This window comes from Pinus tabuliformis, chromosome 1_1 (assembly GCF_031772625.1).
Source record: "Pinus tabuliformis cultivar Carrire ecotype Pingquan chromosome 1_1, CPIR1, whole genome shotgun sequence".
NCBI classification, from domain to species: Eukaryota; Viridiplantae; Streptophyta; class Pinopsida; order Pinales; family Pinaceae; genus Pinus; species Pinus tabuliformis.
Window position 1 is genome coordinate 902,104,403 of NC_142297.1, and position 17,022 is coordinate 902,121,424.

Here is a 17,022-nt window from a genome sequence, read left to right on the forward strand (position 1 = left end):
CACAAACTCCATAACCTACTTGTTTAATCGATCATATACCTTCACTACTAAGCAAAAATCAATAAAAACTACCCATATTGTTTCGATTGTTATAATATTCAATTTTATCTTTAATATGCTTATCAACAACAATAAAACTACAATCATGTTATAGATTGGTATCTATTTATATATATCTTGGTTATAAGTTTTCTCTACAGACCAACAACCTATAATCAAATCTCATGGGCTCCATAGCCTACATATGTCTTAACATAATGCTTGGCCCTATAACATAGAGGAACTTAACTATTAACCAATAGATCACTTTTAAAATGATGTATTGGCTTGATTTCTTATAACCCTTTGTACCCACCACCAAGCCTATGATCAATCTCATGATCTTCACATTCCACTTGTGTCTTAAAACAATACTTGGACCCACAATACCATAGACCAAATCACTAATACACAGATAACTTGTTTTTTTAAGCTATATAAATGTATTTATATTATCAACTAATACATTTATAATCTTAATTATTACTCATTAACTAAACTAATTATGAACCTTTACTACTAAACAACCTATAATTTATTAATTAAATTAAATATAAACCTTTCTTACTAACTTATAACCAAATTTAATAAACTACATAACCAGATTTAATAAACTACATAGTTAAACTAAATTTGAAAACCATACTGGAAATCATAACACCTATAAATCTAATAACCAATAAAATAAATCATTTTAAAAATATTTTACTAGTTAAATTAGGTACGACCATTCACTACCCACCTATTCACTTTTCACTTTGATTAAATCTCATAGACTCTAAGCTACTTATATCTTCATACAATTCTTCAACTAAATAATATGAATAAGCTTATTTGCAAATCATTCATTAGTTTAATTGGTTATAAAACCGTGCTACCGACCAATATCAATATATAATTAAATTGTGTGAACACCGTACCTTACCTATGCCTTAAAGCAATGTGGAACATTATGACTATCAATTCTCTCTCTATATATATTCGGCACAAACATTTGCTTCCTAAGCTTGTTGGGTCAGAAAACCTTTAGTTACCTCATTGACTAAAGATTCGCTAAGCCAATGATGACTCGACAGTCAAAAGGCAGCATTTGCGGAAAAGTATGCGCCACTATTTGAATAGAAAAGGATTTGAATAGAAAAGGAGTTGTGTTTAGTTATATTTTTTGAAATTTTTGATGTTGGAATCTGGCAGAAAAATTTGAAGTGAAATCTTGATTTGTGTTATGTAAATTAGTTTTTTGACTTTATATATAGATTTAACACCATGAAAAATTCCTAGGACACTTTTATTGTTTGTGATTTCAATAAATCCCTGCCGGATTTTAGAGAAATTACACTAGAAAAACTCACCAAAAAAACTTCCAAAAAATCGCATTAAAGACATCGCGGCTCTGCACCTTCTCCGCCTTTGTGCTTAATGCAACACAGTCTGTCTAGCGTATACAATTTCTTCACGCGAACCAAACCCTAATCTGCTTCACCTGTCCCGTGATTATGTCTCATGAATGCCTTTCCTTCGTTAAAGATCACATCATAACCACGTTCTTCTGAAATTGCAACAGGGACGAGATTTTTTTTAGGCTAACATGACATCCTTGAGCCTAAGGGGGGAGCTCGACTCCCTCTGAAAAGTCATTGTACTAATCTCAGTGGCACTATACCTTCCGTCATCACCCATCTTGATGTGCATCTGCGAATATTTTCTTCCAAGTCACCGAAAAATCTCTACACCTTGTCATATGGAACATGCCCCTGAGTTTAAGTACCACACGGTCTCCATCACTATGCTGACCATGCATGCAATGAGAGTAAAGTCAAACTCACACTATGAAGCCAAGGCTTCACCCACTGCGCCTCGTGAGAAGCCCTGGAATTTGACGTCCCACAGGACGTATTTTTGGTTGAAGAACGTATTTGACGGGAGCAGAAAAAAATTCCACGTCAAATCCGACGTGTGATACACCCCTGCAAACCGTCAAAACGACGTCTGTTTCAATTGTTTAAACGTAAAAATTTAGAGTACCTTATTTCTTAGGAGTATGGGAGTCTGGGACCACCGGACCAGCTGGCAGCAGTAGTACTGGTACACAACGCGTTACACAGTTTAAAATAAAAGCCTTTAAATGCATCACCATCCCACTGCGTACTACCTAGTACTTACCATTGATTATCCAGCTACAATCCGCCGCTCATAGCCGCTCAAATTTAATCTGACGAGACTTGCAATTTGCAAATTGCAATCCACTGCAATCTGCTAGTGCTTATTCCTCCAATGGATCATAAATTGGTTTACGTCATTAGGGATATAGCTTAAAGAAACATTTAAATTCATTTTCTATTCATTTATTTCATGCTTGGTATGTGCCTAGGCAAGTCTGGTGAAGCTCAGGTTCCAGAGATTCAGAAATTCTTTTGCTAGTTTATATATATATGCGTGACACAGTACAACAATTGCGGGAGATATTTCCTCCTCATTATGAAGAAGTAGATGTGAAGGAAGGAATTTTAGGTATCGGAGGGTTCCCTGTTAAGGATTGCCAGCGATCTTGGATACCAATTACAGTGAGGAGTTCAGACGGGGATGTCAAGCTATAAACAAAAAACCAACAAACAGGGTAAGTACATTCTATTTTGTAAAAAGAATGCATGCCTCGACAGTTAATGTGATAAATTTAATAGGTAGAATTGTTCCATCTAAACATAAGGCAGGCATATCATCTGTCCAGAAACAAATATTATAAAACCATTTTCTGGTAATCTTCTTTTTAAATTCCCTTACGTTGTAAAATATAAATTGTATTTGAGTACCCAAATACGAGTGCTCTGTTTCTTGAACTTCATCAATCTTATCCCAAATATTAGTAAAATATAAATTGTATTTGAATACCCAAATACTAGTGCTCTGTTTCTTGAACTTCATCAATCTTATCCCATTTCCAATCTCCAAGTAGGCTGCCATTGCGCATTTAACTGACCAGTGACTACAATTCTTCAAACTCTGCTCGGATCTGAATGAATCAGAGCAATCATGTGTCAGCGACATTTTAACGGTAAAAACCTTTTTGGATAAAGCACCAAACCATTATAGATACGCGTTGACTACCAATTTACCAAATATGGTGATTTTTTTTGTCATATTACCTTGAAAAACTCCTTAAATATTAACGCCATGAAAACAAGTGCAAAATAGAAATTTTTCAAAGAAAAGGGTTTCAATTTGCGAGGATGCCTTCATCGTTGTGCCAAGTTTTTCAGAGGAATTCGTATTTTGATTCGTTTGAGTGCGTAGGTGTGGGGGATTGCATGTGCTTCACATCTGGAAGATGTATGGATATAGGCTATAGCCGTTAACAGTCTAAGCGAGGAGACATGGAGTTGGCTTCCAATGCCCACAACTATAGATAAATGTTATGGGTACCCGCGTATTATGACCTTTAAACCCAGCTCCAATATGAAAGTCGGGTCACGGGTGAAGCCTAACTGGCCCTTTAACATTCATTTTGTTTTGATATATACCAGAGAAAAAAATTATGTTATGGGTACCCGCGTATTATGACCTTTAAAGTTCCCAACGACTAAAACTAAGTTACATTAAGGTGAAGTTGAAGTGCAGATTCCATCTCAACATTGAAATTAAGAATTACCTTTCCGAAGATGAATATAAATTTTTTGGTTTGTTAATAAATTTTACGGCGGGTTCTTATCCTCCTCGACCAATGAAGTAAGAGAAGAAAATTGAATTTAAGAAAGTTTGACTTTTAATGAAGTATAATCACTGTTTATTATTGCATAATTTTTCTGTATTTTCTCTAGATGATTTATTTATAGTCTAAGATTTATTTATAATCTTACTAGATAATTTATTTATAGTCCATGGATTGTAAGTTTTTTGCAAAGATTTTATTGTTTAAATGGTCCCACCATAAATCTGAGCTATAAATGTGATAGACTACAAATCTGCAATTTCAATCTAACAAGAATCATTATAAATAATAGTGATTATCAGTCTCCAATTTGATGACTTATTGTGTATTGTGGAATAAATTTACAAAAATTATTAAAATAGAGTTTTCCGTGACACTCACATATTTAATTAAAAACCTAAAACCAAAATAAAAAAATACAAAAACATCGTCAAATTTTAATTAATTTTACCGGCAAAAAGAATTTGAAATTCCAGGCCTGCTCGTGAGGTCTTTTTGCTTACTTACACTTCGTGGCATAGTGCCCGAAATTCATGACAACTCGATAAGAAAATGAACTCTATATTAAAATACAAAGTCAGCGGGAAAGAGAGATACCCACACGGAAAAATCTGCGTCGGAACATGCCATTTCAAAAGATTCTCGTGCAAAGACCTTACCGGCACCGAGGCAACGGTGCTTCCATTCACACAGGCCGATATCAGGACTCCCGTGACGGTCAAGCTGTTGTACCCCACGCCTGCGTTGAATTCTTTTACTGATGGGCTAATTTATAGTCCCCTTCTCGCTAAATCTCAGAGAGATCAATCTTTCGTCATGACTGTCAACGGTAGCCCCGAGGCCAGCTCGGCCCAAGCTGCTGAATCCACAGGCGATGGGATCGACGCTGCTGAGCTGCGCCTTAACGAGCTCGGATACAAGCAGGAGCTCAGAAGAGAAATGGTGATCATATGTTTCCTTGAACTTGAAAATCGCAAAATCTTTTTTGGGTTTAGTGGATTAGAATGATTTTAATGCATCGAGGGGCCGATTTCTGTTTAATTTTGTGAGTAGACATTGTTCAAGACTCTGGCGATTTCGTTCTCGACGATGACGCTATTCACGGGAATAACGCCCCTGTATGGGTCGAGCCTTCAGTATGGTGGGCCCGCGCCTCTGGTTTGGGGATGGGTTGTGGTCTCGTTTTTCACGGCCTTCGTTGCCATTGCCATGTCCGAGATCTGTTCTTCATTTCCTGTGAGTATTAATTTCTTTTGAAAACATTCAATTCTCTCTCCCAATTGCGAGCCTGAGTTCAGTTCCCGTGGAGGCATATTATATGCTTTTGTACTTTGCCAATCAGTGGTCATGAGTTCAATTTGCATACAGTCATATTATATGCGTTTGTGATTTGCCAACCAGTGGTCATGAGTTCAATTTCCATATAGTCATATAATATGCGTTTGCATTTGCCAACCAGGGGTCATGACTTCAATTCCCATATAATAATATAATACAACTTTGCAATTGATTAACCAGAGGTCATCAGTTCAATTCCCATAAAGTCCTATTATATGCGTTTGCAATCTGCCAGCCAGTGGTCACGAGTTCAATTTCCATAGAATCATATTATATGCATTTGCAATTTGCCAACTAGTGGCCACGAGAGTTCAATTCCCATGGAGTGATATGGTACAGCTTTGCAATTGGCTAACCAGATGTGACGAGTTCAATTCCCATTAAATCCCCTTACATGCGTTTGCAATTTGCCGACAAATGGTGAGGGTTCAATTCCATAGAGATATCGTATGCATTTGCAATTTGCCAACTAGTGGTCGTGAGTTCAGTTCCCACAGAATGATATAATACGACTTTGCAATTGGCTAACCAGGGGTGACAGTTCCATTCCGATAGGTTCGTATCATATGCGTTTGCAATTTGCCAACCTGTGGTCATGCGTTCGATTCCATAAAGTCATACTATATGTGATATAATACAACTTGCAATTGGCTAATCGCTTGCCATCAGTTTAATTCCCATAGAGCCCTATTATATGTGTTTGCAATGTGCTAACCAGTGGTCATGAATCTCAGTTCCCAGAGAGTCATATACTATGACTTTGCAACTGGGTAACCAGAAGTCGTGAGTCATAATATGACTTTGCAACTGGAGTCGTGAGTTCGAATCTCATAAAGTTTTTCTTTGCTGGGAAAATCCCAAGCACTTCACTTCTCCTCATTTTGAGGACTGTACCCATTGTAAAGAGGGCTACATAGCCTAGTCTACGCTGAACCAGTAGGGAGATTGGTTCAGGACTCAGGCTCACATACATAGAAGTACTCGGCCCCGGAACTTAATCCAGGGAACCCTTGCTTGGTATTCACAGCTCTCAACCGCTGGAGTTGGCCCATCGAGCTGATTCCCATAGAGTTCTATTATACACATTTGCAAATTGCCAACTAATGGTTATGAGTTCAATTTCTGTAGAGTCATATTATATGCGTTTGGAATTTGCGGACCAATGGTCATGACTTCAATTCCCAAAGAGTGATGTTATACAACTTTGCAATTGGTTAACTAGTTGCATTTGTCATGGGTTCGATTCCCATAGAGTCAAAATCCACCTTTGCAATGCGTTAATTGGTGGTCATTAGTTTGATTCCTATAGAGACATAAAATATAACTTCGTAGTTGGTTAATTAGTAGTCATGAGTTCAATTACCATATGGTCGTAATACATCTTTGCACTTTGTTAATGGGTAGTCTTGAGTTTGATTCCCATATAATGTAACGCTAGCATGTGGTCATGGATGTGGATGGAAAATTCTATTGCAAATCAGAAAGAGCTATAAAAATACTTGCATCTCTCTAGATGGGCTAGCTATCACTTTGATGGGGAGCTTGAGGCGGTAAAATATATATGTGGGTGTGTGGGTGGAATGCTATATTGAGCGTACGTAGTTATTATTAGATTTTAATCTTGGGTTTAGTGTAGCTAATCATTCATTTTATGTGTAGGTCCTTGAATTAGTTTCCCTACAAATAATAAGGATAACACATGTGTAAGGTCCTAGTTCAACATTGTTCTCACTATGGTGGATAGTGGTGCAACTCATAACTTCATGAGTGAAGATACTGCGAGGAGGATTGGGCTTAAATTTATACTAGTTCAAGCACAATTGAAAGTAGTGAATTCTCCACCTGATTCTGTGATTGGTGTGGCTAAGAAGGTCGATGTGACACTAGGTGAATGGATAGGGAAGGTCGATTTCACAGTGGTGCGGATAGATGACTATGAAGCTGTACTAGGCATGGAATTTATGAAGCAATTTGAAGCTATGATAGTTCCACACATGAAGAAGTTGTACATTTACGATAGGCATGAGGAAGTACCCATTGGTGTACCAACCATAGGGGCTACGACAGCCGAATGTAAGTTGACAATGATGAATGTGGAGGATGTCAAGCGAGATGAAGAAGTCTATAAGAGGTTGTCTTCTATAGAGGCAAAACTTATGGAGCAGTCACAGGTGATTAGAGCATTGTCTGATAGTATCTTGGATCTATCAAGCAGACTAGAGGCAATGGAGAAGGATGAGGATGCTAGACCAGATGATCAGATGGAGAGTCGGGAAGCATACTTGTAGAGATTAGAAGTGGAAGATCCTGATAGATGGATTGAGCTGATATGTGAGGAAGAGAGAGATTCTTCAGGCTCCACTTCCTCCCCATCTTCTTATACTATCATGGAGATGAGGCTCATTGTTAGCTGCTCATGGTAGTGAGTCTCCAACATTTTGAGCAGACATCTGGGGTGAGATGGACACGATTGGCAAGTAGTGTGCAGTGATGAGTCATGATGATGTAGGGGCATGCGTTCTTATGGAGGCGATGTATGGTTGGATTAGCTACCCAACTAGTCACCGACATGAGGGGTACCAACACATGATTTTCTTGCAGAATTTGGCATATCTATGGCATGAGGTAGGTCAGAGGTGGACGCATCTGGATTACCCATACACACATTTGTGTGGACTTGTAGTCTTGGCGATGATGGTTGTTGGGATGGTGTTGTCGAGGACAACAACCGTTTAAAGTGGGAGAGTATGTCACGCCCACAAGTCGTCATTGGTGAAGTGCGACGGGCTGGGGGATACGCTCTCGGTTAAACGAGACAAGTTGTGGAGAGGCGATTCATGTGCGACGAAATGTGACAAAGGCACGAGTTGCGTGTGACAAAATGTGACGAGTTTATAGGAAGGGCGGAAAACCGCATGGTGGGGTGAGGCCGACCCACAAGTTGGGCGAATCGACATGAAGTGTGGACAAGCCAACTTGAAGGAAGGGCGAATCATTATGTGGGTGATCGAGTTGTATGGTCAGCCTGGGTAGGCCGACCCATTGTTAAAACATGGTGAAACCATATATATAAGCGGAGGACGCATGGTGGAGGAAGCAATCAAGCACAACGAAAAATCTAAGGCAAACCAAGTGAGTTGGTGAGCGAAGGAAGAGGAGCATTGGTGCAGGCCGAGGTGCAAGTGAACTTGGAGGGCCGAAGCATTAGGCAAAAAACAAAGAAGGACCGAGTTGTAGGTTGGCAGGTGAACCGACGGGCGAGTTGGGCGGACTGCCGTAGCGCACCTGCCTGAAGTTTTGAACGGGTGACAACTGGGCGGACAAGTAGTTCAGTGGGTGAACAGTCGGTGAACGGTCGTGAAGTGTTGGGCGCGCACGGTGGGCAAGCCAAGACCGGCGAGCGGGTAGGCTGCATTAGTGCGGGCGCCAAGCCCACGAGTTTGGTGACATGGGTAGTGCGACGAGCCAGGGGTACGGGTAGTGCGACGAGCCAAGGGTACGGGTAGTGCGACGAGCCAGTGGTACGGGTAGTGCAATGAGCTGGGGCGTGGGTAGTGCGACAAGTCGGGGCGTGGGTAGTGCGACGAGCCGGGGGTGCGGGTAGTGCGACGAGCCAAGGGCGCGGGCAGTGCAACGCGCCGGGGCTTGGGTAGTGCGACGAGCCAAGGGCACAAGTAGTGCGACGAGCCAAGGGCGCGAGTAGTGCAACGAGCCAGGGCTTGGGTAGTGCGACGAGCCAGGGGCGCGAGTAGTGCGACGAGCCAAGGGCGCGAGTTGTGTGACACGGGCATGACGAGTCGGGCAGTGCCACACGAGCTGGGGTGAGCCTGAACAGTGGACTGGGGAAAGGCTGAACGACGAGTTGGGGCAAGGCTGAACGACAACCGAGTTGGAAAGCAAGTTTGGCAGTTTTTCCAAGGTATATTTGGGGTTGCCTTGAAAGGCTGATGTTGTACATGAACTTGTAAAAATTGGATTATTATATATTATTGGGCAAGCTCTAACCAGGGAGTTGCCCCTCCCTTTGAAGAATATTGTACTTGTGTACTTTTATATGAATGATGATAAAGATGAATGTTTCCGCTGTGTAAATGAATGATGAATGCTTAGTGAAGTGAAAAATATTCGAAGTGTTGAATGTTAGGCGTAGTCCGTACTTGAAAGTATTGGTGAAAAGAAATTGGGTAGTGGTGTCGCACCTGCCTATGTGCGGTTGAAAAACCACCGTCAGGATAAGGGTGTGACAGGGTGGCTTTCTTGAGATCTCTAGCTTGTGCCCTGTCTGGGAATGGTGGCGCATCCGTAGTCGATGCCCCCTCCTCAACATTAGGGTCATAGAATTGGAAGGTCTCCTTTCTCGTGTGTGGTTTTCAACTTCTCTTAGTGGTCTCAGTGCTCTGTATCTAGCTATTAGGTTGACCCTCGAGTCTTGTCGTGGGCAGTTAGGTAATTCCGCTCTTGAATTTATTTTGTGTTTTTGGGGTAGTCAGTCTACCCTATCAAGTGGTTTTCCTCTGGAGATATGTATTCTTGAAGGAATTATGTGTCCATCTGCGAACCACGGTTGGACAATTAGATACTTGGGCTGGCGGAACGTTGTTTGACGGCAGGCCTTTCAGTTAGTAAATTATCTACGAGGGTTCAGGGTTTGTGAGTCAATGGTTAACTGTTTTGTTGCTTGGCTTGTGTCTCTGTTCCCCGTAGCTCCCTCGGTTAGGATAGTTGGTGACCCTCTAGTGTGTTTGGGGAGCCTCTCTACATTCATTCCATTCGTGTGCTTTGTAATTTGTTGGCCTACTACACAGTTAATTGGTGCATTTTGTTCTGTTTCAATGTGCCCTGTGCCACACATTGCTCGCTCTCTTCTCTTGTCAAAGAGAATTTCAGTCAGCCAAGGGGGTGTCATTCGCATTTGCATGTGGTGATGGCGGTTGAGGAGGCTCCAAGCTCTGGTCAGGGTGGTCGAATCGATGGCAGCTTGGGTCGGGGGACTTCTGGGGCTCGAACCTCGAGGACAATGAAACAGGGTGGAGCGACGCATAGAGGTGGCACTGGCAGACGAGGTAAGGCACGTCAGCCTAAGCGTGGGTAGACTATGAATCAACATTGTTGTTTGGAGAGTTGTCAGGATTTGATTCAGATTGTATTTGACCACCTAGAAAATTGTGAGAGGGCTCGACACGAAGAACATGCAGAGCTCATTGCTACGCTAAACAAGATTCATTATTTTCAGTGTAATGTGCGGGAGAGGGTCATGGTGGTGTGGTGTGGTCAAAATTTGTTAGCTGAGAAGGTGGAGAAGCTGGAGTCATGGATGGCTAACTTCGAAGAGCACCTCCAATGTTCTTTTCGTCCTCCTCCCCCTCCAAGGGCTGCTCTGGACAATCTTGCTTCTATTACCTCTTATGACTAAGCATGATTACATGTGTCTTACTTGTTTTATGTGTTTTCTAGTGTTTTGGCCTCCTAAGTTGTGGACCGTGTCTCTAGTCGTACTTTTGTTTCTTTGTCATACACTGCTAGCAGTGGTCAACAAACTTGGTCAAGGTGAGTCTCCCTACATTTTGCTACTGATGTACTTCTTTTTTGATGAATGAATAGAACTTTGACTTGCAATATATATATATATAAACTCATAGGAGTAGTTCAATTGGTGATCGCCTTGATAATAAAATGTTGTGTTCCATAAAGTTCTAGGTTCAAACCACCAGTGAATTAGTCAATAATAAATATACATTTAAAATAAACTAAAACAAATAACATAAAAATAATCTTAATAATGAATAATATTTACTAAAATATTATTTTTATAAAAATGCCGAAAAAAAATATTAATAATAAATAATTTACTAAAATATGTTTTTATAACCCTCCGTAAGTCGACCAAAAAAAATCTAAAATAAATTAGAACAAACAATCCCAAAAGAATCTTAATAATAAATAATATTCACTAATTTATTTTTTAATAAAAATACCAAAGGAATGTTATTAATAATAATATTTATTAAAATGGGCCTGGAGTATGCCCTAAAACTGCTTCTGCTTGGCTAAGAGCTCGTTTTCCTCGGACGTAAGGAAACAGGTTAACGGCCCAAGACCTAGAGGCATCTGGCAGGAGTGAACGCCTGCCTTACGGACCACTAGCGGGTTATTCTAGGGGGCGTGGTTTTTCCTTGAATGACGGTGATGTGTCAAACTAACATTCGCGATTCACAGCTAGAGATGGCTGTCCTCATTGTTAGTTTGACAAAATTGAATTATGATAGGTTTCCCACCTTTTGAAAAAAAAAAAAATTTATTAAAATTATAAAAAAGTTAATATCATAAAAAAAAATATTACTTTTGGATTGCCATAATAATAAACTAGAAAAAAAGGGCCGAAAGAATCTTAATAATGAATAATATAAGAATCTTAATAAGAAATAATATTTACTTAAAATATTTTTTTTATAAAAAGATTAATATAATTTAAAAAAAATATTGATAAGATTCTCATGATAATGATTTAATTTCAATATAATAAATAATATTTACTAAAATATTTCATTATAAAAAGATTAGTATAATAAAAAATAATATATCAAATATTTTATGGAAAAGATTAATATAATAAAAATTAATATATCAAATATTTTATGGATTAAATTATATAGAAATATTTAAGTCAACTATTTCGAATATGTGTGTAATGATGATGAACATAGTCGGCCTGGAGTATGCCGTAAAACTGCTTCTGCTTGGCTAAGAGCTCGTCTTCCTCGGACGTAAGGAAACAGGTTAACGGCCCAAGACCCAGAGGCATCTGGCAGGAGTGAAAGCCTGCTCCCTTACGGACCACCAGCGGGTTATTACAGGTGGCGTGGTTTTCCTTGATAACGGTGATGAGTCAAACCGATATTCGTGGATAGCAGCCAGAAATGGTTGTCTTCACTATTGGTTTGACACCTGAGTTTGATAGGTTTTGCCACCTTCGAAAAAAAAATAAAAAATGATGATGAACATAGTAAGTGGTCATTATCTATGTAGTGATGATGAACCATAGTAAGTGGTTAGAAATGTGTTGACTTGAAAATTTCTATGTGATTTAAATATTTGATGTTAATCATGAATCATAAACCATGTACGAATAACTAATCTTTATAAGATTTTTATAATGATGTGGTTTAAGTTTAGGATAATAAATAATATTTATTAAAATATTTTCTAGAAAAAGATTAAAATAATAATAATAATATTTATATGATTGTCATAATAATAGTTTAAGTTCAAAATATCTTGAGTATGATTTTTATGTTAGAATATTTGGTTATATTTTTTCACATGAATTTTGTTAATAGGAAAATAATATTATTTATGTACTAACATAGTGAAAATGTTAATGATGGTTCTTTGTGTTAATAAGGTTTTTATAAATAAGATCAAATTCAAATTTTGGATGATTGTACCAAAATAAATAAGCCTTAACCGTAACCAAAGATATTTTATTTGTAAGGAGTTGTATACCTTCTTTTATTAAGAGGGATTTACTGTATGAATAGAAACAAGAAAAAAATAATATTTTGTTGATTGGAGAATTTTACAATGAAGGATGTGGGAGGTCATAAATTGGTCTAGTTGACATCATGCACTGATTCTTATTTGTTGATGATGCTTTGAGGCACTAATAAAAGCTCACCATGACATCAAATGAACATCTAGTCCCTAATAGAACTACAAGGTTCTTGACCATTGTTATAGTGCCAAAAATGTGGTGAAATCAAAGAGATTTATATTATCAACTAAATAATCAATTATGCAGCACATGTGAATCAACGCCTTCATTATGTATGACAAAGATGTCTTTATAATTTCATTTACAATGGCTTCAACACAAATTAACAAGTAACTCATTTATGTGAAAAACCTTCAAGAAGTTGAGGTCGGCGCTAATTATAACCTTTTTTCAGGGTGGGGAGTAAGTGACCTTCTTTTTCTCCCCAAATAAAATTGAACTCATGATACATGGTGCTTCCAATGTGAATGTGAGGTGTGCTAATAATTAGATCTCAACTAATTATGGAAAACTTCCACTAGTTAATTGATAGACCACATTGGCTTTAACTAGTTTGATGTTAAATCTCACGGCCCCATAGCTTGCCCTATGTCTTAACATTGTGCTTTGCACCACAATGTGGATGGACTTAATTGCTAACAAATGAGGCTACTTTTAAAGTGATTCATTCATTGTATTAGTAATTACTCTTTAGTGCAAACCAACAGACATTAGCATGATCTCCATAGCTTGTTGATGTCCTGACATAGTTCTTGGCCCCATATCATAGATGGGCTTCATTGGAAACAACCAAGTCACTTTTAAAATGATTTGTTGGTAGAATTGTTTAATTCTTCGCTACCAACCAACCAACTTATGGTTAAATCTTGTTGGTGATCCGAATGGAAAATGGCATCAACCCATGATATTCATCCACCCATGGAATTTACCCATGGTAATTTAAGTGGCATCCACCCATGATATTTATCCACCCATGGTATTGTAAGTGACATTCACCCATGGTATTCATTCACCTATGGTATTTTCCCATGGTATTCATTCACCCATGCAATTGACCTGTGGTATTGTAACTAAAAAATACTATAAGTAACAAGTCGCATTTTGTAAAATGACAGTTTGTCCGCCACAATGTAGCTTTTACAGTGATTCTCCATTTTAATAAAAAAAAACTTTGTAGTTTTGTTTATTGGGCATTCTCCTCTTTTTCTTCTGGCATTTCAATTTTCAGATCTTGGGGGGCTTTCCCACAAAATCCATTTCAATCTTTTAGATTAGTCTCACAATGTGGATGGAATTCATTGCCAACTAGAGAGTCATTTTCAATATTATTTATTGGTTGGATTGGTTATGAGTTTTTTCCACCGACTAGCCAACCTATAATCAAATTCTGTGGGTTCCATAGCTTGCCTATGTCTTAACATAACACTTGGCCCTAGAGTGTAGATAGACTTAACTACTAGCTGACAAGTCACTTTTAAAATGATATATTAGTTTGATTGGTTATGACCCTTTGTTACCCACCAACAAACCTATGATCGATCTCATGGGCTCCACAACCAACTTATGTCTTAAAGTAATGGTTGGACCTACATTGTTGATAAACTAAATTTCTAATAAACAAGTGACTTTTAAAGTGATTTGTTGATTAGATTGGTTATAAACCTTTATTGCCAACCAACAAACCTATGTTCAAATTGAGTTTTCCTATGTCTTAAAACAATGCATGGCCCCATAGTTCCTATAGATCCAATGCCAAAAAAATGAGTGATTTTTAATATGTTTTATTGGTTGGATTAGTTACAAGCATTCACTGTCAACCAACCAACTTATGATTAAATATCATGGGCTCTATAGCCATTTATATCTCAACACAATGCTTGGCCACACAATGTGAATAAGCTTATTTGCAAATCAACAACTCAATTTTAAAATGATTCATTACTTAGATTGAATATAAGCTTTCAATACCAACAACCCAACCTATGATCAAATCTTGACTTACGATCAAATATTGTTGGCTTCGTATCGTGCTAAAGTCTTAACAACTCACTTTTAAAAAGATTCATTAGTAAGATTGATTATAAGTTTTCACGACCAATCTATGATCAAATATTGTTAGTTGTATACTTTGCCAATGTCTTAAAGCAATGCTTGGCCCCACGTTACGAACTAATTCTAAACCTTCACTATTAACCAACTAAGTAACCTAATCTTGTTAGCTCCATACTTTGCCAATGTCTTAAAGCAATGCTTGGCCCCATGTTACGAACTAATTCCAAACCTTCACTATTAACCAACTAAGTAACCTATGATTTAATCTCACGAACTCCATAACCTACCTGTTCAATTGATCATATACCTTCAATACTAAGCAAAAATCAATAAAAACTATCCATTTCGTTATGATTGTTATAATATTCAATTTTAAATTTAATATGCTTATCAACAACAATAAAACTACAATCATGTCATAGATTGATATCTATTTATATATATTTTGGTTCTAAGTTTTCTCTACTGACCAACAACCTATAGTCAAATCTCATAGGCTACATATCCTACGTATGTCTTAACATAATGCTTGACTCTATAACATAGATGAACTTAACTATTAGCCAATGGATCACTTTTAAAATTATATACTGGCTAGATTTGTTATGACCTTTTGTACCCACGAACAAAAATCTCATAGTCTCCACATTCCATTTGTCTCTTAAAACAATACTTGACCCACAATTTCATAGACAAAATCGACAAAATCAGTAAAACACAAATGACTTGTTTTTTTAAGTCATATAAATATATTTATATTATAAAAAAAACTGCGAATACATTGATAGTCTTAGTTATTCCTTATTCATTAAATTAATTATAAACTTTTGCCGCTAACCAAACTATGATTTATTAATTAAATTAGATGTGAACCTTTATTACTAACTAACCTATAATCAAATTTAATAAGCTACCTAACAAAACTAAATTTAAAACAATACTTGACCTCATAATACCTATCTGATAACTAATAAAATAAATCATTCATTAGTTTAATTGGTTATAAGACCGTGCTACCGACCAATATCAATATATAATTAAATTGTGTGAACACCTACCTTACCTATGTCCTAAGCAACGTGGAACATTTGACTACAATTATTTATTTATATATATATATATATATATATATATATATTCATCACAGACATTTGCTTCCCTTAGCTTGTTGGCGCAGAAAACCTTTACCGACTACGTTGACTAAAGATTCCCTAGCCAATGATGACTCAACAGTCAAAAGCAGCAACTGCGGAAAAGTATGCGCCATCATTTGAATGGATAGAATAAGAAAATGCGTTCTATTTTAAAATATAAAGTCGGCCGGAAAGAGAGAGATACCCACACGGAAAAAGCTCCATCTCAACATGCCATTTCAAAATCCAATTCAAAGATTCTCGTGCAAAGACCTTACGGTCACCGAGGCAACGGTGCTTCCATTCACACAGGCCGATATCAGGACTCCCGTGACGGTGCTCTATTGCACGGTCAAGCTGTTGTACCCCACGCCTTCGTTGAATTCTTCTACTGATGGGCTAATTTATAGTCCCCTTCTCGCTAAATCTCAGAGAGATCAATCTTTCGTCATGACTGTCAACGGTAGCGCCGAGGCCGGTTCGGCCCAAGCTGCTGAATCCACAGGCGATGGGATCGACGCTGCTGAGCTGCGCCTTAACGAGCTCGGATACAAGCAGGAGCTCAGAAGAGAAATGGTGATCATATGTTTCCTTGAACTTGAAAATCGCAAAATCTTTTTTGGGTTTAGTGGATTAGAATGATTTTAATGGATCGAGGGGGCGATTTCTGTTTAATTTTGTGAGCAGACATTGTTCAAGACTCTGGCGATTTCGTTCTCGACGATGACGCTATTCACGGGAATAACGCCCCTGTATGGGTCGAGCCTTCAGTATGGTGGGCCCGCGCCTCTGGTTTGGGGATGGGTTGTGGTCTCGTTTTTCACGGCCTTCGTTGCCATTGCCATGTCCGAGATCTGCTCTTCATTTCCTGTGAGTGTTAATTTCTTTTGCAAACATTCAATTCTCTCTCCCAATTGCGAGCCTGAGTTCAGTTCCCGTGGAGTCATATTATATGCGTTTGTAATTTGCCAATCAGTGGTCATGAGTTCAATTTCCATACAGTCATATTATATGCGTTTGGGATTTGCCAACCAGTGGTCATGAGTTCAATTTCCATATAGTCATATTATATGCGTTTGCATTTGCCAACCAGGGGTCATGACTTCAATTCCCATATAATAATATAATACAACTTTGCAATTGACTAACCAGAGGTCATCAGTTCAATTCCCGTAGATTCCTATTATATGCGTTTGAAATCT

The 17,022-nt window shown here is 38.2% G+C and overlaps 1 protein-coding gene across 2 annotated transcripts in view; it reads left to right on the forward strand.

Moving 5' to 3' along the window:
- The first annotated feature begins 4,537 nt into the window (after nt 1-4,537).
- LOC149217325 (amino-acid permease BAT1 homolog) overlaps nt 4,538-17,022 on the forward strand; it is a 90,828-nt gene continuing 78,343 nt past the window's right edge. The window contains exons 1-2 of one of the 2 annotated variants that reach the window (XM_089392984.1): nt 4,538-4,687; nt 4,799-4,981. In XM_089392984.1, coding sequence (XP_089249110.1) covers nt 4,562-4,687; nt 4,799-4,981 — 309 coding nt within the window. In that variant the 5' untranslated portion in view covers nt 4,538-4,561. Of the gene's footprint in view, nt 4,688-4,798; nt 4,982-16,076; nt 16,397-16,507; nt 16,691-17,022 lie in introns of those variants that run through there. The other variant, XM_089392982.1, reaches the window with a different exon arrangement.